This window comes from Rhinolophus sinicus, linkage group LG11, assembly GCF_036562045.2.
Source record: "Rhinolophus sinicus isolate RSC01 linkage group LG11, ASM3656204v1, whole genome shotgun sequence".
NCBI classification, from domain to species: Eukaryota; Metazoa; Chordata; class Mammalia; order Chiroptera; family Rhinolophidae; genus Rhinolophus; species Rhinolophus sinicus.
Genome location: NC_133760.1, coordinates 64,350,684 through 64,374,137, shown reverse-complemented (window position 1 = coordinate 64,374,137; position 23,454 = coordinate 64,350,684). Strand labels below are relative to the sequence as shown.

At 44.8% G+C, this 23,454-nt stretch overlaps 1 protein-coding gene across 6 annotated transcripts in view; it reads right to left on the bottom strand.

The window, feature by feature from the left end:
* Positions 1 to 9,341: 9,341 nt before the first annotated feature.
* CHCHD3 (coiled-coil-helix-coiled-coil-helix domain containing 3) overlaps positions 9,342 to 23,454 on the bottom strand; it is a 250,368-nt gene continuing 236,255 nt past the window's right edge. For 2 of the 6 annotated variants that reach the window (XM_019751017.2, XM_019751007.2), the window contains 2 exons: positions 23,133 to 23,333; positions 9,342 to 10,075 (listed from right to left, as the gene is read on the bottom strand). In XM_019751017.2, coding sequence (XP_019606576.1) covers position 10,075; positions 23,133 to 23,333 — 202 coding nt within the window. In that variant the 3' untranslated portion in view covers positions 9,342 to 10,074. The remainder of the gene's footprint in view (positions 10,076 to 23,132; positions 23,334 to 23,454) is intronic. The other 4 variants (XM_074315354.1, XM_019751025.2, XM_074315355.1 and 1 more) reach the window with 2 other exon arrangements.

The following is a 23,454-nucleotide window of genomic DNA, read 5'->3' as shown; positions in this document are numbered from 1 at the left end:
AAGTCAGAAGGGCGGAGGGAGAGCGAGGCTCTCAGCTGCTGTTAATAATTGTAAGTGACTATTAACTTGGGACAGTCCTCAGGGCTGATCAGAAAATAGAAGCCATCAGAAGAGAATGCCCTCATCCTCATGATCAAATCTGCTAGCCTGCCTGCCTCTGTAGTCATGCACTTGACCTTGCCTCCTTGGCACAGTGGATGAACGGTGCTCTGAGACGGGACCCCTGCCTCTTGGCCAGCTCAAGGACGTTTTCACTGAACGTCTCCTCTCTTTGTAGTTTTCTTCACTGGCCTACAAAAGGGGCTATGCTATCTCCAACCTTAACAAGAAAACTTCCTAGAACCTAGAAGCTCACATCTCTGCTATTTCCTTCCCCCGACTCCTCCTCTGTTTAGCAAAACTCCTCCAAGTGCTGCCTCTCCTGCCTCCACTTACCAAACCCATTCTCTCCTCAATCCCATTGAGACCAGGCTTCCCTTCTCTCTCGTCACCCAGACTGCTGTGCAGGGACCTTCACATAGCAAATCTATTGGCGAATTCTATCTGCATCTTATTTGTTCCATCAGCAGCATTTAACATAGCTGCTCATTCCTTCCTTCTTAAACCACTTTCTTCCCTGGGCCTGCAAGTCGGCCTGGGTTTGTCTCCCACCTCAATGGCCATTCTCTCATTCCTCTCTGCTCACTCCATTCCCACGAGCCAAAGGGCTCAGTGCTCAACCGTCTTCACTCTCCACATTCACTCCAGGCTCTACACCCTCTCGACAGTGATGATTCCATCTTGTATCTAGCCCCAGCCTATAGCTAATGGCCTGCTCAGCATTTCTACTAGGAATTGTAATTTATACATATGACTTAACATGGTCAAAATCGAACCCTTGATTCCTGCCCCCCCCGCCCCCTCAATCTTCCTAGTGTTGTTTCCATCACAGCAAATGGTACCACCATTCAGCTAGGTGCTGAAGACAATCTTGGGGTTCTTACACGTTTCCGCTCTTTCTCTCACACCCCACATCTAATGCAAGTCTGGGTCTTCTTTTGTCTCTGGATGTCCTAAATCAGAGGCCTTCTCACTGTCTCCACTGCCACCACCCTAGTCCAAGTAACCCCCCCCACCCCCCCTGCTTACATCATTAATGTGACAGCTTCCTAATGTTCTCCCTGCTTGTACTGGACCCAGATAATTCTTCACACAGCAGCCAGAGTGGTCTTTTAAAAATCTGTATCAGATCAATGGATGGCACTGTACCAAACGCTCCCTGGTTTCTCATCACACTCAGAATAAAACTTAAATTCTTACCATGTGGACCCCTCTCCGAACTCATCTCCCAGCACTCCAGAGGGTGCCGAAAAGATGTATACACCTTTTAAGGAAAAAACTGTATTCACATGGTAATGCTCAATATAGAACGATTCCAAAGATGAGTAATAACGGGCATGTGTGTGCATTTTTTTGGCAGCACCGGTATTTGCCTTTTTCACTCCATTCAGGTCACAAAGACCTTGCTGTGCCCATAACACACCCAGCCTGTTCCTGCCTCAGGACCCCCGTGCTTACTGTTCTGCCGGCCTGCAATGCACTTGCCCGGATCTTCACATGAACGGTCCTCTCCCCACAGCCGGGAACCTGCTCTGGGACGCCCGAGATGGGGCAGGAGGTAAGCGCTGTGCTGGCCCCGTCCCGTGAACACATCCAAATTACAACTCAATTACAGAATGATGAGCCTGGAGAACCCGCTGACGTCTAGCTGAACAGAAGTCTTACGGTGAAGGATCTAAAGACGCAGCCACATGGCGACTGGTCGGAGGAGACACGAAAGGAGGCGGCCCCACACCTCCGTGTGACAGATGAAACTGGGAGGGATATCTCAGCCACACAGCTTCCCCACGAAGGACCAAGGGACCCCAGCCCCCCACACCAGGCTCCCCAGCCCTGGTACCGGTGCTAGAAAGAGGAGCCCCCACAACTTCTGCCTGTGAAAAACGGGATTCCAACCGGCCCGGTGGGACGAAGGCTGAGGAAACCAGACGTCCGCTTAGAAGGCCGCGCAGGCACTCACCCTGGGCTCCGGCGGAGGGACGGTGACTCTGGGGGCGTGGGAGACACGGGGAGACTGAGTTGTGTAACTTCGGGGTGCGGGCTGGAGGGCAGTCCCCGTTTTCTCTGTGAGGCGTTCTCCTCTCAGGCCACCAGCCGCAGGCGCGCCTTTCCCGTGGTGAGCCCGCCCCCACAGGCCAAGTCTGAATCTGATTGGTCAGGCGAGCGCCGCTGCTCCACCCTGCGGCCTCAGCTGGGAAACCGCCTCACCCCCTGCACACGCAGGAGGCTTTACCAGTGGCTGAACTGTACAGAAGCTGGCAGGTGGCAGCAGGCCTCGGGATGTCCTGGCTTGTGTGGAGCTGCCCCAGACCTGGTACCGGTGCAGACAGCCTCGGTTTGCAGCACAGCCTCTCCCACGCGGCACCAGGTACAGCACAGGCAGATGAACCGAATAGGATCGACCACACCAACACAGAATGGCAAAGGTTAAAGACAAAAAGAGAATCCTAAAAGCAGCAGGAGAAAGGGAACTAGTAACATATACGGGATCTCCCATAAGATTGTCAGATGATTTCTCAACAGAAACTTTGCAGGCCAGAAGAGACAGGCACAAAATATTTAACATGATGAAAAGCAAGGCCCTACAATCAGGATTACTCTACCCAGCAAAGCTATCATTTAGAATCAAAGGACAGATACAGAGCTTCAGAGACAAAAAGCTAAAGGAGTTCATCAACATGAAACCAGTATTACAAGGAATGTGAAAGGGACTTCAAGATGGAAAAAACAAAACAAAAAACCACATGAATAATAAAATGGCAATAACTACACAGCTATCAACAATTGCTTTAAATTAGTGGATTGAATGCTACAATCAAAAGCATAGGGTGACTGAATAGATAAGAAAATAAAACCCTTACAAGAGACTCACTTCAGGTTGAAAGAAACACACAGACTGCAAGTAAAGGGATACAAAAAGTTATTTCATGAAAATTAAAACAAAAACAAACAAAAAAAGCTGGGGTAGCAATGCTTATACCAGACAAAATGGACTTTAAAACAAAGTCTATAACAAGAGACAAAGAAGACCCCAGTAATCCCACCTCAGGTTATTTATCTGAAGAAACCCAAACACTACTTCTTGGGGATGTGTGTATCCATATGTTCACTGCAGCATTGTTACAATGGCCAAGATGTGGAGGCAGCCTGGTGTCTGTCAATGGAAGAATGGATAAAGAGGAGGTGGTACATATATAAAGTGGAATATTGCTCGGCCAGGGAAGGGAATGGGTCTTGCCATCAGCGGTGGCATGGATGGAGGACCTGGGGTGTATTGTGCTGAGTGGAGTGTCAGACAGAGAAAGACAAATGCAATGTGATTTCACTTACATGTGGAATCTAAAGAACAAAATAAACAAAGAAAACAGAAACAGACTCACAGATATAGGGAACATTTTGATGGTTGCCAGATCGGAGGAAAGTTTGGGTGGTGGGGGAAAAACGGGAAGCGATTAACAAGTACAAATTGGTTGTTACACAGTAGTCATGGGGATGTAGGCTTATAGCATAAGGAATATAGTCCATAATATTGTAATAAGTACATATGGTGTCAGATGGTTGCTAGATTTATCATGGTGATCACTTCTTCAGGTCTATACATGTTGAATAACTGGTGTACCCCTGAAACTAATACATTGTATGCTAACTGTACTTAAAAAAAAAAAAATCTTGAAATCTGCTCAAAAGTCACCTCTTCAGGGCTTAACCTAAGTAGCACATCTTCCCCCGAAGCCCTATCCCCTTTCCCTGAACTCTAATCCTTTGCCCTTTGATATTGGGCACAGCCTTTACTGCTCCCCGACATGTTCATTGTTCACCCCCAGCCCCCACCAGAATGCAAACTCCGTGAGGTCGGGAGCTTGTCCTTCAGGCGGGTCACTGCCAGAACAGTGCCAGGGGCACAGAGGGAGACTGTGGATTTGATGAATTAATGTCTGAATGATTCAGGCGATGCCAGTGTGATGTGGCACTGGGCTGACAGCCACCTCTCCCAGGTATGAGAGAACGTGGGAATGGTGAGTTGGGCCGTGCAAGTTGTTCCATAAGGTAATGAACAAGCCACCGCTATACTGAGGAGGAAGTTGGAAGTGGTCATAAAAACTCAGGGCAATCACCTGTGAAACAGCAGCACGTTAATGGTGATTCATAACGCCTCTTCTGCTCCGCTACAATAACACCTTTCTGACTCCACTGATAAATTCATTTCCAATGGAAGAAAAACACCTTCTGCCCACGTTACCAAGATTTCCACGTTCTGTGTTAAGCACCTCAGGGCAAGGAGTGTGAGCGCTTTTATTTGGGGTCACAGTGCACGTGGGGCTGCTGCAAAGACATTTTAAGAACACGGAGGTAACTCAAAATGAACTCCCAACAGCAGGTTAACTGACATCCCGTTCACCCTTTGCTAAAGCAGTTCCCAGGTCCTGCTCTGCAGCCTGCCTTCCAAGCTTGAAAGAAAACGCTGCCACTTTGACTCTATGTCGAATAACATTTTCAATGACTTTATGGTCATGCTTCTGAGATGAGGGTGCACATTCCCTTAGGGAACTCCAAAGCTAAAATTCGCAGTGTGGTATTTTATACGTTGGCCAGGGAGGGGGGAGAGTGAATGAGCCCAGGCTTTCAACCACGCTGTGGGGTATTGATGAAGACCCAGCAGCAGCCATGCCAGTGGGCAGACCTGGCAGGAAAAGGCACTGCAGGAAACGCCCCAACTGTGGGCCACTAGGAGGCCAATCCGGCCAGGCCACTACCTGTGCCAAGGTAAGTCCAGGAAGGAAAGGCACAGCCAGAGCAGAGGGTCCATGCAACGTGGCCTCTGACTTCTGGGCTTCCACATTTGCATTTAAAAGCCATTATGGAAATGTAACTTACTTTAAAGACAGGGTTATATTCCAAGCAGATTGCCCTCTCAGCCGAGGGACTGACCACAGCCCAGTAAGAAACCTCCCAGGAGAGGGAGAGGGGGTGCTACATGGGCAAACTTTTCAGCACGGGAAAATCTTTAAAGTGTATGGAGGCCTCACCTAATCTAACTCACTTCAAGAGGTTAGAAGCATTTCATTAAATGGAGGCATGGCTGTTTTCCATTTAGAGTTGACTTGGTTTGAGGGAGTTTCTGGGAGTGAACTTAATAGTTTTTCAGTTTCCAGCTTCCTTAACTGAAAGGCATGAATATGATAACGGTATTTTCTGAATCCAAATTGGGTTTAACATGGGACTGTCCCTTAAAAGGTAGGGCATATGAGCACGGTCTCAAGAAGACTGTGGGCCTGTTTGGAAGGTTCAAGACAACTGACAGGAAAAGTGGGAGATGCTTTTGACTTGGACGACTTCTGCTTTCTCTCCTAATGTAATCCAGCTCTTATGTTTAGGGGTCTGCCAGCAACTATGAGGCTAGAGGCACCGAAAGAGAGAACACCATTAAGTATCAAATTTCATCATCGTCATTCAAACATCAGCCGGGATGTCGAATGAATTAGATGGTTGGTCCTTTTCTCCCAAACCTGGGATCCAATGACTTTGGGTTTTGGAAGGTAATAGAATTGAAAGTTCCTGAAGCTATCTGGTACGTTGGCCAACTTCTTAACCTAAGGGACCTTGTCAGATGAATGAGGTGACCCTCATTCTGGGTGTGGGAGAGCAAGTCTACGTGGTCTTTGGTGCTTATCAGTTCAATACACCATCATTAAGGAGAGCATTACCCGCGAGGCTCTCCAAAGCACATCGGGCCGAGTCAATCTCCTTGGTATACAAGGACGGCCTCGCAGTTTCCCATTTCACTGCACCTGAAAAATCTCTGACTACTCCCATCTCCCTGGGTCACGAGCAGGCTGGGGATAAGAATAAAACGGCTATAGCTCTAGCTCACCTAAATGGGAATAATTAAACATGACTTTTCCGGTTATAGTGGATTGGAATGACACAGGCTATAGAGAATGAAGTTTCTGGGAATAATGTCCAGTCCTTTCTCTCCCGACAACCTCCAGGAGCCAGTGTTCCGCTTAATGGACAGTCATGTGTCCCTCCCTTTAATTCCCTTTACATTGTTTCAGTCATTGTTGGCACCTTTGATATTAAATGGGTCAAGGGAAGGAGGAAGGAAAAACTGACCCCCGTGACATTCTGCATTCTTTTAAGAGCCCCATTGGAGAAGAGGCCGAAACAGACATCTAATACATTTAAAAATAAGCATGGACTTCAGCTGAGCAGCATAAGTATTGTTCAGACTGCCACAGGTAACAGAGCATCAGCACCCCATCTCCTGTTCTGGGAGTGGTTTGGACGGTGGGTCTCACTGGCGCAGATTGGCTACACGTCCTAGGAAGACATCTCAGAATGGACAGAGCCCACCCACTGAGTAAACCCCCTGGGGCAAGTGATGGGAAATCATGTTTTCTTTCTAATGAGGATGGTCAAGTATAGGAAAAACACAAAGGACACAGAGAATACAACCTTAGTGTTTTTTTCAAAGAATTTAAAACGCTCCATACACCTGGTTTGTAAGTTAAGAAGTGCAACGATGAGATACCACTAAATGATAAGAAGAACTAAACCTATAACTCGTTTGAGATTTCGAAGGCTGGGGAAGAAAAGGAATATCGAAAATCACTTCTGATGGAGAAGAACCAGAGTGGGCCACGGCGAGTGAGAAACCTGAGGGGAAGTGATTTGCCCCAACACCAACGCGGCAGCGAGGGTGAGAGCCCAGGATTGTGCACCTAAGATAAAGCGCCTGGCACCTCCATCACTTCTCAAGAGGCAGGGCTGAAAGGCAGAGACGGGTGAGCAAAGCCTCAGCCCACAGAAGAGGCTGGAGGAGGAGATAAAGATGGGAACAAGTGAGAGGGGGGGAGTGGAAAACTGGATGAACACATGGAGGAGTCAGGAGAGCAGTGACAGAGAATGGACGAACACTAACGCATTCATTCAAAGCATTAGCTTTTCCAGTATTTTAACTCAAACAAAACAGAATAATCCCAGTAAGTCATTGCGACTGTTTCAATTGTTCAAAGCTCTAAGTCTTAAATCTTGAAATTTCAGCTCCTGCGGCTGAAATGGGGGAAAGAGAATTACCCTGTGGGTTTCTGGAAAAAGCAATTTTGCATGTGGGCTGAAAGATATCAAGCTAAGAACCACAGGTTCCCAACTCCTAAGCCGGAGAAGATGAGGACATCTGACTGCTTGCTCCGTTCTAAGCAAAATACCACATAGAGCGGCTATAGAAACGAGTCTCATTGGTAGACCAGCAAGCCACAAGCGTTTGGCTTTTATTAGTCCACATCTGCTATTAATAAGGATTAGCCTACAATTTTCTAAGCCATCCCATGTTGACCAGTTTTCTGTAATAAGTGATTGACTTTTCAGAGAGGATTGTGTGGTTGAACACAGCTGTCTTGTCCAAGTTCACCAGACATTTGTTTAGCGTGATAACATCTGACCAGCTTCCCAGACACTTTATTCTTCTTCGCTTCCCGAGCTCAACTATTGAGGTTCAAGGTGTGTTCTACTTAATGGAGAAATCAGCCGATTAGGACATGTCACTCACATCAGACTCATCTATCCCAACATCCCTCTCAAGCCGCTGTCCTCAAGTTACCAGTGTCCTGGACAGAGATGTACCTCAACAGGGAGGTCTCCAAAAGTGCAGAAAGAAAGGCCTCATCTCCCCCTTTTATTTCTCCGTAAGGGCCGCCTTGCACCCATCATGTTTATCAGAATGATGCATTCACAACCAGTGCTGGGAGAGAAAGGTCCTCAGACAAACCACCCTCACGTTCTCATGGATTTAACCAGCTTTAAATGCCTGACTCTTCAGTGATGTATTTCTCTGCCAGTGACAAGAGTGGCTGCCTGGGATGTGCCAAGTTCTTGGCTCTAAAAACTGCAAAACGGAGCAGTATAGAGGGAATTTGTGAGTTAGCGGATTTGCAAACACTACAGCCAGTCACCGTGTAAACATCTGTTTTTGTGTACCTGTTCTTCCTCCCAGGCAGATACCTGGGTGCCATCCTGACATAACGAGCTGCTGCTCTAGGTACCAATGCTTCCTTCCTTCACACTGAAACGAACTCAGCTTATTTTGTACCATGAAAAAACAAAAACAAAGAAAACCCCAAAACAAAAACTTTCATTACACAGCAATCACAGCGCATCTCGGGAAAAGTGGTAGAAGAGGCAACAACGTCACTCAGATTCAACATCAGGTCTACAGGTGTGTCCAGTGTACGGGAGACGCCATTCAAATGGAGCCAACTCAGGAATTTAGATGCGGAAGAGGCCGCACTTACATGACAGGGGTTAGCTGAAATTTTCCCAACACAAGCCACGTTCATCCTGACTTTCTCTAAGTAATAGGTACTTGGGCATGTGGATGTTCCTTCCGTGACCCCCAATTCCAAATACCAGTTTACTGAATAATCACACAAACAACAACACAGACTGAACCCAACCGAATGTATGTGGGAAGCATTTTGACTCCACCAAAAGTCTACACAGAAGGTTGTTTTATTTCCCCCCCAGTGAACAGTTGAGGAATCAGGGGCTTAGTATGGAAGGTGGGTTGCTGAGGTCCCACGGGTGGCAGGTAAATGGCAGAGCCTCCATCTAAACACAGAATGCACCTCACACAGAGCCCGTATTCTCCATCATTTTGCTAAAGTACCGCTCTCTGCAACAAAATAAAAATTCTACATGACATCACAAAACCTTGGCATTTTCTCTTCCATCTATTCCTGGAAAGACCTTTCCATTTAGCTTCAGTGTGAATACTAATTTCCAACTTATCAAAATCCAGGGTTGAAGGAGCGAGCAATTCTCCGGTTAAAAAAAACTGAGTTAGTTAGGAAAGTTTTAATGAAACTGGAGAAATACTCAAGGTTGGCTGATTTTCTTTTTTTTTTTTAACAACATTTTCATAGATTGCAGGGTCAGAAGTTCCTAACCAAGGTCATCTAAGCTAGTTCTCGCCTCAGGCAGGATGGCTGAAGTCATCCCAAAGAAAGAAACATTCATGCAATTTGAAAGCCCTTACTGAATCCTACCTATCTACCTACCTACCCAAGAGGCAAGTTCTAAGGATCATTTGCCTGGCTGAGGCTCTGCAAAGCATTCTGGAGCTTTTTAGAGAAAAGGTACAATACAAATGCAAATGAATAACAATGGAAATCAACTCAACTCCCACAGGCATAGCCATCTAACCCAGAGAAAGAAATACAAGAGGCCCCAGGCTACAATGCCAGTCTTCGTCAGAAAATATATTTATTATTGATAGTGAGTGACGTAAAGATGTCAGTATCACGACAGAGAAGTGCTTATATAAGCGAAGGTTGCCTTTACGTTGATAAAAAAGGCCTCATTTCACTTGTAATCACAAACATTATTCCAGTAAAAGAGGTACATTTTCTCTCCTTTTTCACACGATCTTCCTACATGATCACCAAAATAAGTTAAAAGGAAACGGCTCTTACATAGTCAAGGGAGAAAAGAGAGAGAAACCCAACATGCCACAGTCGAGAAAATTCCACCCAGCGCTGCTGGCCCCAGGTTGAGGTGTTTTGCCCTCTCCTCTCCCCACTCCAATGACCTTACCGCCCAATTCAAACCCCGAGCTGTGGTGGAGTGGAGGTTCACCTAACGATGGAGCCTGGTCAGAAAAGAAAGCTGAACAGAAAGGACAAAAGGTAGAGAGGGCCACCTTTCTCTTTTTGCCATCACACTGCGGTTTATTACCACTGCAGCGTGTCCTTTGTGACCGACCCCTGACCGAGGCCTTAGCTTTCCAAATCGTCGTTGATCACATGGTGACAGGTTTCTTTCTGTTCCCTCTGCTCTCCAGGGCTTCTCTTTACTGGTCTTCTCTGCACATAGGTTACTTTCTTACTAGGAAAAAAAAAATGTTCCACCTCTGGAATTAACGTTGAAGGAGTTTTGCGTGTTGCACAGGTTGATTTTATCCTCCCTTCTCAAGCATGCTCTGCAAGAGAAATAGAAAACGTAAGTTTTACCACAGCAAGGAGGGGACGAAGAAATGGCAGTAACTCTTTAGCACTATTTGTACTGCTTTTCAAATATCGACTTCAAAGACGCACAAAGCCAGGTATATGCTTTGTGGTCTCAAAATATGACATTTGGAGGTCACACACCACTGCCTCATCGTGTGTGACCTCCAAATGTCCTCCCCCACCACATCAAGCTGAACCCTAAGTGGGAACATGAGCAGAATCATGGGATGGGGGTGGGGGAGTGTGTGTGCTGTCTCACGACCGCGGACATTTGGGAAGGTATGGAAACGTTTCTGGTGGCCACAGGGACCGGGGTAAAGCTATCGCCAAGGTGGCAGGGGTGAGGGTGGGGTGGGTCTGAGGTTAAACCCCCAAAGCTCTGAGAGGGAATCTCTCAACCGAAGACACGATTCTCTCTCTCATGAGCTCGTAATGCTGGGCAGAGTATTTGTTCTCAAATGGCAGAAATGGTCCCTACATTCTATGTCACTATTTATTTTTGGGGGTGGGGGCAGGGAGTGGTAGACAGGAAGAACTCTCTTTCTCCCAGTTTTTATAGAGAAAGAATTGACATACATCACCGTGTAAGGTTTAACGTATACAGCATAATGGTTTGATTTACATATATAGTGAAATGATTACATTAGGTTCAGTCGACATCCATCACCTCGTACAGATACAATAAAAAGAAAAAACGTTTACCCTTGTGACAGAACTCTTAGGATCTACGCGATTCACAAATTTCCCCTCCCACAGCAGTGTAAACAGTAGTTATCACGCCGTGTACATTACATTCCTAGTACTTAGTAGTCTCATCACTGGAAGTTGGTACCTTTGGATAACCTCCTTCCAATTCCCCCACCCTCCACCCCCTGCCTCTGGTAACCACAAATCTGATCTCTTTTTCTCTGAGTTTGTCTGTTTTATTTAAGATTCCATATATTAAGTGAGATCATAGAGTATTTGTCTTTCTTGGGCTTATTTCAAGTAGCATAATGTCTTCAAGGTCCAGCCATGTTCTTGTTTACTGTGGCTGAATAATATGCATATATATATATATATATATTCGTATCCCACAACTTCTTTATTCATCCATCCATCCATCAATGGACACTTAGGTTGTTTCCGTGTCTTGGCTATTGTAAATAATGCTGCTATAAACGTGGGGTGCAGATATCTTTTCGAGTTAATGTTTTCATTTCCTTTGGATGTATTCCCAGAAGTAGAATTGCTGGATCATATGGTAGTTCTATTTTTAATTTTCTGAGGACCTTTCATACTGTTTTCCACAGTGGCTGCACCAATTTACAATCCCACCAACAGTGCATAAGGGTTCCCTGTTCTCCACATAGATGCCAGCATTTGTTATCTCTTGTCTTTTTGATGACAGCCATTCTAACAGCCACGAGGTGATATCTCATTGTGGTTTTTAATTTGCAATTCCCTAATGACTAGTGACATCGGACATCTTTTCATATTCATGTTGAATATTGGCCATTTATATATCTTCTTTGGAAAAATGTCTATTCAGGTCCTTTGCTCATGTTTTAACTGGATTTTTTCACTATTGAGTTGTGCAGTTCTTTATATATTTTGGATATTAACCCCTTATCAGATACATGATTTGCAAATAGTTTTTCCCGTTCCGTAGGTTGTCTTTTCACTTTGTTGATTTTTTTTTTTTTTTAGCTGAGCAAAAGGTTTTTAGATTGATATTGTCCCACTTGTTTATTTATTTTGTTGCTTGGAGCTTTTTTCTCCATGTTTCCTTCTAGGAGTTTCATGCTTTCAGGTCTTACATTTAAGTCTTTAGTCTATTTTGAGTTAATTTTTGTGAGTGGTTGTCAGACAGACGTCACATTTCATTCTTTTACATGGGAATATTCACTTTTCCCAGAATCATTTATTGAAGAGTGTCTTTTCTCCACTGAGTATTCTTGGCTCCCTTGTCAAATTTGAGTTGACCATATTGAGTTTACTTCTGGGCTTTCAATTCTGTTTCATTGGTCTATTGGTCTGTTTTTATGCCAGTACCATACTGTTTTGATTACTATTACAGTATAGCTTAAAATCAGGAAGTGTGATGCCACCTGCTTTGTTCTTCTTTCTTAGGATTTCTTTAGCTATTTGGGGTACTTTGTGGTTCCATATAAATTTTAGGAGTGGTTTTTCTATTTCTGTAAAAACTGCCATTGGAATCTTGAGAGGGATTGCCCTGAATCTACAGTTGGTTTTTGGTAGTGCTGACATTTTAACAATATTAATTCTTCCAATACATGAACATGGGACATCTTTCCATTTATTTATGGCTTCTCTGATTTCTTTCATCAATGTTTTGTAGTTTTCAGCATATAGCTCTTTTACCTCCATACTTAAATTCATTCCTAACTATTTAATTCTTTTTGATGCTATTGTGAATGGGACCAATTTCTTTTTCAGAAAATTCATTGTTGGTGTATAGAAATTTTACTGGTTTTTTAAATTTTAATTTTGTCTCTTGCATCTTTACCGAATTTGGTGTTTAGTTTTAACTTTTTTGTTTTTTGTTTTTTGAGTCTTTAGGATTTTCTATACATAAAATCCTAGACAGGAAGAATTCTTAATTATAAGATTAAAACTCTATAGCTAGCTGGGGCAACTGTCTCCATTCTTAGGAATCTTTAAGAAGACAAAAGTGATTCTTTTCCTTTAGTTTTAAAATTGCTCAGGGAGAAGCTAGGTGAGGGCCAAGGCTGCCTCCAATCTGTTCATACCTTCTTCCCTCTATTCCTCACCTTCCTGGCCATTTATTTTCCCCAGCTCTTAACTAAGCGCCTACTAGGTACTCACGACACTGAGTCAGGTGCTAAGGGGAAACCAGTACACACGTTCATGGAAAATTCAGGCATAACACAGAATCATAATTTGTGATTTTCAAATATATTTGCTAAATATATGCTACAAAATTACTGAGTAAGTAATACATACATACAGTATATAGGTCAAAGAACAAAAGAATACATAGCCAAATGTAATTTTTTTCCTTCCTACTACTTCCCAGTTTCTCATGTACTCTTCAGAAAAGGATAACTCTGTAGCTGGAGTGAGCATGAACTTGAACTTGCACTACGGGTCGGGTCGAATAAAGACAAAAGGACTGGGGGTGGGGTTGGAAAGGGATGAGGATGGGGAGCAGTGGCAAAGATTCAGAGGTGGGAGCAAGTCCAGTGTGTAGGGGGTGTGGAGGAAAGAGACAGGCCTAGGCAGAGGAAAGGGTGGGCACTCAGGGTGCACCACGGAAAAGAGTGTAGCAAGAACCCAGAGTGAATGCCATCAGAAGCACAGGGTAGACAGGTTATCCTAAAGAGTATCCTAATGTCTCTAAAACTATAGGTTTCTAGGAAGTTTCTCTCCGTAGGGTACAAAAGAATTGATACACAAGCAGGCAAACTAGTGTGGAGAAAACGCACATAGAAACGGTCAGAAAGACAAGGTGGTCAAGAAGGAAGTGAATTAGAAAAGCCAGACGCACCTAGAGAAAACAAGGACTAAGCAAACTGAACAGAAGGAGCAGAGTTGTGTTGTAGAACTGAATGTGAGGCTTCTCTCAAACCCATCATTCATGTAAGCTCTGTATCTGTTGTTAAGATAAACCACTGAGCACCAACCATGTAAGAATCAGACGGGACAATGTCTCAGTATCAGAGCATCTCTATCCTCACCCTGCCCCCACCTCCTGGTGGCTTGAGCTGCGTGAAGGTCTAACTACCCAGACAGGAAACTATAAATTCCAGATATACAGACAAGCTCACCACAGCATTATTTATTAATACAAAACACAAGTCAGGAGAAAGCAGATCTATACTGAGCCCATCTATGGGCATTTAGTTATTAACGAAAATGATCGCTTTCTGAGTGATGCCATTTTGTATTTGAAGGGTATGGACTCACTCCTTTCTTCAACACATCAGTGGGAACTTGAAGCTGTTATCTGCCTGGTCAAGATGACATGGCTGCTTTATAGCTTCAATTTGATGGGTTACAGTGATATAGCCATGTGAGAACTGACAGGAGAAACATTCTGAGAGGTCCTAAATAAAATTACAGCAGGCAGGGAAGTGAGCGAGCGAGACAGACAAGAGTATTTAACCAGTTAATAGCTGTGGGTCAATTAACAACAGACTGCTCACCTTCCTGAATGCATGTTGGAGCTCTGAATCAACTCTGAATCCACGGGACCACCAGACACTGCTACACCCCACATACACATGCATTTCCCGGACTGCAACCAATCAAAAGCAGCGAACATTTCTTCCTTATGGACTATGCCCCTGTCATGGACCCGCCCCACTCCACACCTGCTCCCATCCCTTTTATCTGCAGTCCACGCCAGCTCTTTCAAAACAAATGACATCTTTCTTCCCTAAAATTTAATGTATAAAAGAGCCCATCAACTCCAGGGCAGTGGACACGTCTGCCTTTTCTGGCGAGTCCCACGGCCGGTGGTTCAGACAGCGCGCCCCAGGGCCCAGGTCCTTTTCTGGCTAGCATTTGGATCAAGAAACCCTTTCTTTTAGAAAAGCTTTTGGCCATGAACGTATTTTTATTTAACAAAATGCACCTCTTTTCAACTGTTGCAAAAGAATCGGAGTGACCACAACATAATGAAAGCAACAGTTCGTGTCTTTCAAGACCAGTCTAGGGAATCTTTTTGCTATTCTTCTCTCTGCAAATCCAACCAAATACAGAAGGGTAATGATGTACTAAAGGTGCCAGACTCTCTTTACGAGAGACGAGCTGGGCCCTGGCTGGTTTGAGGATTAGTGGGCCGGTCTAACAGAAAGACACTAAAAGAACACTTTTGAAAAAATATGAAAACACGGAGAAATACCCATGTTCACAAAACACCCTGCTACACGTTTTAAAAGTCCAGTCCTCAGAGAGAACATGGGGGCTCAGCTGATTCATGGGGGACTCTTTGAAGACCCAAGGGACAGGCCTGTGTCTTCCAGGACTGACCCACACACGTTGTCCAACTGTGTGCCGATGCCACCAAAGGGTGGCAGAGGTGGTACAAAATGCCTTCTGTCTGTCATGGACAATGTCAAGTGGAATTTTTAAAAAGGTGAATGGGTAAAACCTTCTGTGTTGTTACTATATCGCAGCTCTGCAATAAGGTCTAAGTAAGGGCTGTTGGTTGGAGGGGTCCTGGTAGGGCCTGTGTCATTTAGCGTCCACCTCACAGATTCTCCCCTAATCTCTGTATTGGCTCTGTAGGCAGCTGCTGCTGGGCTGAATTTCAACACCGCATAAATTTAACACTGCATAAATTAACATAGGAAATTCCCCCAAGAATCAGGGAGAATATTTGCAAGTTATAAAAAATTGCTTCCTTCATTTAAGGAACTGCTAAGACTTAATCTTAAAGCAGAGAAAGAAATTCCTTCCATTTGCTCATCACTCATGTCTTTGGGCCCGCAGAAACTCCCTTTATAAACAGCTAGGGGAATTACGGAAAGGAGGGGATGGTTCGGGCATCATCACAGGCTCTTTTCCCAAGTCTCTTTCTGATTCCAGCCACCCAGGAACGAAGGAAGGACGGGCGGCTCACTGTCAGTTAGACAAGAGCTGTGCCCTTGGAGACCGGAGATTTGTGTGTCATTTCCATTTAGTCAAACAAGCTCAACTGTGTAACTCAAATATTTTTGTTACGGAGTGATCTCGTTGACTGGTTTTTGAATTCCAGCTTTCTTCGAGGGGTTGGCTATCCCAGCAGTGTGTCAGCTACTGGCTGTAGCAATATATTTAGGAGGAATGACGACAACCCTGGCTTGCTAAACAATCATGAAGAGAATAACAATCATTCTCGCTCTCTTTTTTTTTAAAGGTGCCATTCGGTCTCTGGCTGAGCTTCCCCAGCATCTCAGCAAGAATTATAAAGGCCAAATAAAGCCGGGTAGGGAAGCAGGAAAATTTAGAATAAGGGGAACGGTTCATGGGGAGGAAATGACAAGGGGACCCTATCCTGGGGGTACGTGAGATTTCACTAAGGAGAGACCAGAATAGTGGGGAGGGGACGAAAATGTGGCTGTGATGAGCAACAGTGAGAAGAATGAAAAGACTGAGATAGGAGCAAAAGTAATCAATACATTCAGTTTAGGAGAAGCCCAAAGCGAGTGTTGCCTGTACACCAAGCACTGCTCCTGACGGCCTGGAGAGCTGATTCGCCAGCTCATTCTGTGTTCAGTATATGTCTGCTCGCCCCTCAGCAAGTGTTGTTCTTTATTCTTCCTGCTTTGGAAGAAACACTAGTGAACTTTTTTAAGCCGGGATCTTGTTTCATATCGTCTATGACAAATGCTCTGCGTTATATTCAAATTAAGTTGCAAGTAATTAACTGTTGATACAACTTGCTGCAATCACAGACAAAACAATGACATATTGCAATTCTAACTCTTGCAGGATAAGCACTAGAAAAAACTCCTATTAAGAAAAATCAAAGTCTATTACCATGGTAATATTTCTTCGATGAAACCCTGATTATTTTTTTCTTCTTTTAATGAAAGGTTATAAAGCCACTATTACTCTCAGGAAGTGGTTTAGAAAAGGATTCCTAGGATGGAAGGAACTAGGGTACCAAATTTAAAGTTTGGAATTTAGCTTGTGTCGATGTGACTCCAAATCCGCAAGGCCGTGCCCCTGACGGATGGGAACTGTATTATGGAGCCCCCATGTGTCATCCTGAGCATGAGCAGTCCTCCGAGGGGGCTGATAAAGTCATTAGGTGACGGTGATGAAGAAGGCTTCCAACGCAATGAATGTTAACATGCTCCCGTAGGTCTCCCCAGAAAGTTAACCTTCTGGATTGTTCCTTGGGCCCCGTGGTGATGGGCGCTGGTGTACACCAGAAGCGGCAGTGTAAGGAGAGGAGCCCTGGATGTGGGTCAGGAGGGTAGCAGAGCCGGAGGGGGGGTAGTCAGCAACGTGAGCTGGCCAGGGGACTGTTACCATGGTGCGGTGCCTCTTTCCTCCTTCCCACCCACGAAACCCGCAAGTGGCCCCTCATCTAAGGGCACCTACAGTTTCAATGGGGGTCAGGGGAGGGGATGTTCTGATTTGTTCCTGAAGCTGAACTAGGAACTTGTTTCTAGGATTGATAAGACCTCTGCCGGATGGCCCGGCCCCGGCAGGCAGTGAGTGACAGGTAGGCACAGCTTCTCATCTCCCGAAAGGGGCTGAACAAAGACCAGGCAGCACCCCCGAAAGGTGGATGGTAACGCAGTTCCGGCCAATGGGCTCTAGAGCTCTGTGTACAGGTCACCTGGGGAATTGGTTCCAAGTCCAGAGGTCCAGGACCCTCCTCAGACCTTCTGAATCAATCGCCAGGGATGGGGCCAGGCATGTGCCTTTTAAATAAACTCCCGGGAGACTGCGATGCTAAGCCACACCTGAGATGTGATACGGCCGGGGACCAACGCACTGGCTTTGGTAACAGGAGCAGGCTCTTCTGGCCTGGACTGGCCCCATCACTGAAGCCCTCTGGGTGCTAATTTTTCCAAGTGAAAAACGTAGATGCGATTAGGTTACGAGCTCTCTAAGGTCTAGCGCCAACAGCCTATATAGTCTATTAAATCATTTGCATGTAATTTATAGTTCGTCTGAAACCAATGATAAAATACAGCTTGCGCTGGCACCAGGTTTTCCTTGAAAGAATTCTGATTTCTAAAGTGATAGCTATACTACGATGCTTTTAGGCCCTCTTCATACTCAAATAATGGGGCTAGTATTTATTTGAGCCCTGGTCTAACACAAATTCAAGTTATAGGGAGATAAAGTACACTGTCCTTAAGAAAGCTGATGCCTTCTGCCACAGTGAATTCCTCCGTATACACTGATCTTAAGGTCTTCTATTTCGGAGGCTAACCGCAGGAGTGGAGGTGTCATTTATATTTTCGAAATGAAGAAGGGGGGCACTAGCCTTGCGATGAGTAACTTCCTATGAGGATCTAGCCTCACGTCCCAGGGTCTTGATGCCACGTTTCCTACCACAGCCGGGTGACCTTCTGATGTCAAGGCCCAAGGAGGGGTTGCCTCGCTTCGAAGAGGCTCTCGTTTCGGTCCTTCCTTCAGCCGATCGCTTGCGTGGCTACTGTCTCACTGCCTGCTGTTGATTTCAACGCTGCTATGGTTTATTGACTCCTGACGCCTTCGTCACTTGACTCCAGGCTCCACCTGACCCTTATCCTTTGAGCATCTTCTGTGTCTGGTCCTTTCTTTTCATCCTGGTCTTTCCTTGGCTCTTCTGATCTGGCTTCCTGCTCTGTCTCCACAATCCGTCACGGCCCCTGGTCCACGGCACAGTGAGAAAGCCATTGCAGTACAGAGGGGCCCGGGGCTGGTTAGAGGTAGACAGCCTGCATTTTCGTACGCAGTTTATTAGCCGGCAGGCTACATTCTGTCAGGCACTGCTGAGACAGTCATTTTTCACTTCACTGACTTTGGAGAAACTGTGAAACTGTTTTCACCCCCTCCCAGTTGATTCTGCCACTTTGGCTTCCCTGGGGCTGTCAGGAGTACAAGCTTCAAGGAAAGTGTGTTACAAGGAAAGGGTACGTGATGGTGGGAAGCCAGGTGACATGCGGACCAACCAGAAGTGCAGTAGTTTTTCTGGAGTGAAAGCTTTAGACTGACAGCAAAATCGAATCCAAGAGGCAGAGACACAGTCCGGGGCCCCCAAAGCAGGGGTACTGCTTGTTCCAAACAGCCCACACCTCTGAATGTGAATGTGTTCATGGACACGAGCGGTTGTGCACACGGCCACCTTTTTCTCACACGTGGATACGGAATCTGTCCCGGAAAAACAGAGCTGGAAGACCCCCGCGGATTACCCAGTTCAAAGACTTCACTTGCCAAAGGAGAAACTGAACCCCGGTTACCGGGACTAGGTTAGGATGTTAGCTACAGCATTTCTCATAAGCCCTACCCTCCTGTAAACAGAATGTTCCCCAGGAGTCCAGCCCATTTTCATACCATTCTATCAATAGCAGGGCTGAGGAAAGAGCTGGACTGTGTAGTAAATTGGGGGGCAGTGGGGTGTCCCAGGGAGCACAGCAGCGCAGATCTGGGAACAAGTCCCTCCCCTTTTATACATAAAACTTGGGCACATTTTGGTCCACTAGTGGGCCAATCCTATTGCTTCCCCTTCCCCTCCCTACCATAGTCTCCCGTAAGGTAGGTGGAGCAAAACTGAATGGGAATCAGGTTTTCACGGTAAGAACAGGTTATTCCATCTTGGGCACTTCTTAGAAAGCGACGAGGCTAAGCAGCCATGGGAAATAAGAGACACCAAAGTCTATCCATCTGTGTCCTCCTACATTGTTAAGTGCGGTATCTCATAAAGCTAGCCAGCAGCTTTTAAGTCTTGGAAATGACAATTACAGCAATTTAATATCTCTTTACCCTCATAAAGAACACATAACTTAATATACTGGAAGGAACGATCTAAATGTCTCGTGTCAACCCATGAGGAATTGTTTAAGAACAGCTGAAGAAAGACTGATGTGAGCAAGTGGCTAAATAAGAAAGGAAAAGGAAGGCGAAGGAGTATCCGGAAATGTTCCTATCAGTAAAATCTATTAGTCTACAGAACGATGCCCCAGGGAACCAATGAAAATCTAATCTTATGAGTCATTTAAAAGTGGAGTGGATTGGGCGATTGGAATGATTCCAAGACGAAGACTCTTGCATTGCCCCGGAAATGGACAACGCAACCCAACGGGTGGCTGTCCTGGTGAGCATTTTCCACGTTCGCATGTCCAGCTTGCTCTTTGGATTTAACAAGGAAACATAAGAAGGGGTACTGACTGGTCAGGAAGTGCTGCAATAGATGAGCACGACCACAGATACTGCGAAGGTCACTTCTAACCACGGGCAGAGACTCATGAAATACTGATGCCAACCCTTTGTGTCTGTTTTGGCGTGAACTTAAAATGGGGCAGTGTCTGCGCCTCGCCTTTATAACCCCACCCCCTACTGGGTACCATCAGTCTCTGGTACTACTTCATTTAACCTTCAAGTTTTCCCCTTCTCATCATGGTCATCATACACTTTTTCCCTCATCAACTTATTTCTGTATTAGTGGACAATGGGCCTCCACACACCCAACTCAAAAACCAAATACTATTTACTTTAAAAAATTTTTTTTTTAATGGTAAAGTATATCTTGGTCTACTCGTTAAATTATCATCATGACTACCCTGGGTTTCAATTCTCTCAACCGTAAAGTGGTAAGAATAAAACCATCTCTGTTTACATCTCAGGTCATAAAAAGCAAGTTAAGAGAATGGATGTGAAATCACCTTGAAGTCTACAGTATTACCGAAAGATATAGAAGGTGTTAATGTTCCTTGGTTCTTCCCCATTTTAGTGTTGCCTATCTTAGGATAAAAAGGTTTTTTTGGACTTACATGTTTTTAGTATTACTGGTGTTATACACTTCTTAATACTTTAATATAAGAGTCATCAAAACAATAGGCACCTGGGATGGCTCAGTTGGTTACAGTGCGAGCTCTCAACAACAAGGTGCTGGTTTAATTCCCACATGGGATGGTGGGCTGTGCCCCCTGCAACTAAGATTGAAAACGGCGACTGGACTTGGAGCTGAGCTGCGCCCTCCGCAAGTAGATTGAAGGACAACGACTTGGAGCTGATGGGCCCTGGAGAAACACACTGCTCCCCAATATAATTTAAAAAAAAAAATCTTAAAAAGAACAACAAACAATAGGCACCTGAAGCATATTTGCTAAAAATAATATTAAATTAGGTTGTAGATTGGGTGTGTGTGTGGGGGGGAGGAGGGTCTCTTTTGGAATCACTAGTAATAATTTGATGCTTTTGTCTGATCTGTTTAGTTGGTTTCAGCCCAAACTATACAACTGAAGAAAGAAGAAAAAATAAGATTTATTGAATACTTTACATTAATGTCATGCTTATAACAACACTGGACATAACATAACTCTGACTCACACATGAGAAAAACAAAGGACCAAGGTCAGAGAGCTAGTGAAAGACACAGCTTGGATACAAACTCAGATCTGCCCAACTTGAACTTTGATTGCACCATGTGGCATATGTTATTTTTGTCACCACTTTTATTCTATAAATATATGCCATTGACCCCCGGGGGCTATGTGTAGAGGATTCAACACAATTTAGGCAGGAAGGAGTCAATACTCCAGACGGCTTTGTAGCTGCCACCAGGAATGTTACAAATCACACCGTGGAAATAGACACCTACGTTAGACAGCAGCCCCAAACATACACTTTTCACAGTCTTTCTCTACACTAACTACCCACCTCTATTTCCACAAGGCGCTAAGATCAAGCTAGAAAGGTCCACGAGTCAAGTGACAGGTCCCAAGGGCTTGAGTTTGTCATAACACTGAATGTTGGGGCTTGTGAAAAGCATATCAGAAGCTGTTTTTGCAAACGAAATGTACGAACTCAACCTTAGCAGCGTCATTTCTACCACAGACCTTCAAAGAAAAGAATTTCTGGCCTACAACTTAGAGTCATACAAGCAAGAGCAAGAGAGAGAAAAGAGCCTCAAGCTACTAGGCTTTAAGACAACACAGACTTTTAATAAATCTTGATTACAGTCGTCCTCTTATCCACGGGGGACACGCTCCAAGATTCCCAGTGGATGCCTGAAACCACGGAGAGTATCGAACCCTATTATGTAATATGATTTTTCTTCTACCTACATATTCATATATATGATAAGGTTAAATTTATAAATTAGCCACAGTAAGAGGTTAACAACAATACTAATAATAAACTAGAACAATTATAGCAATACCAGTTGTGTGAATGTTTCCTCTCTCTCTCTCTCTCTCTCTCTCTCTCAAGTATCTTATGTACTGTATGTACAACACGGAAAGACTGTACAAAGGGTAATTCACATCCTGGGTGGCATGGAGTGGGACAGCACAAGGCTTCACCACGCACTCTGAATGATGCTCAATTTAAAACTTGTTTATTTTTGGAATTTCCTATTTAATATTTTCAGACCGTAGCTGACTGCAGGTGACTAAAACTGCAAAAAGCAAAACCGTGGATAAGGCGGCACCATTGTATATTTTTTCTACTAGTATCGCCATGATTTTCCAGCTATGCAGACAAAAACTAACTCTCCCATCAGATATTCATAGAGAGCTAGAAATTTCTGCTAAGTGGTATTATAACTACAGCAAATTAGACTGCAGAGAGGCCTGCTGTGTAACTCAAACACTAGATTTAGTTGGGTTAGGAGGTCAACTCTAGGGTGTTTGTCAGCAGAAAGAATCAAGGTTTCCAACAATTTCTATCTCTCAGAACAACCTACATCCAACGGTTAAGTCAGTTAAATGATAGGCAATTATGTGACCTGTGAGAATTGATGATTTGCTTCAGAGTTTATCATTAGCTTCTAAAAGTACATAAGTGAGAGAAAAACGCACAGCCTATGAACATCACATTGTTCTCATATGAAGGGTCGAGAGAACAATAGGACTGTGGTGCATGAAAGTGATGGAAACGGTTTCCTAAATCCCATTTCTGGCTTCCCTTTCTCTGCCCAACTGAGTAGACTCCATCAACTGGTAGAAAATTGAACGGTGGGTTTTTGTTTCTGTTTTTTTGCTTGTCTTTTGTGTCTTTAAACCAGGTTTTCTACAGGACTACTTGCTGCTTATGGACCCAAAGCTGCTGGCCCGTTAATTTGTATCCTTCCTCTGCTGGCTTTGAGCATGGGCCCAGAAATAGGGGGCAATGACCTTGAGGACACAATTATGATAGAGGACCAAAGTTCAGAACTGGAAAAATTATAATTTTAGTAAGAATCTTTTTTTTCTGCACGGAATGAGTTGAACACAAGGAGAATGGGGCTCTTCCTACAACCATCTGGATGGATGCTGACTGCAAGCTAACCGACTGGTTACAGCAGTTCCTGGGGAGGACGGCTAGTTTGGTTGACAAAGCTTTTTCACACACACGAGCCCAGGAAATCCTTACCACTGTCCCTTGGTGTGGGGCGGGCTGTCTTCCGGTGCCCCAGTGGGCTTGGCTTGCACACCCACCTGTTTGGCCTGATTCACACAGCGCATGTACTGGTCAGCCAGAGCAGAGCAGCTGAGGGTCTGCTGGCTGTTCTGGCGGTAACACTGGAGAATTTTGGCCTCCAGGTCAGCGCAGACTGGGTGAACCTCATACCGCCTGAAAACAAAAGCAGGGATCACTGAGACAAACGGTCTTTAAGCAGAACAAAGAGCAAGGCTAACAAATACATAAAACATTAAATAAGATAAACGTTTCAAATGTAGAGAAGAAGTTTAAG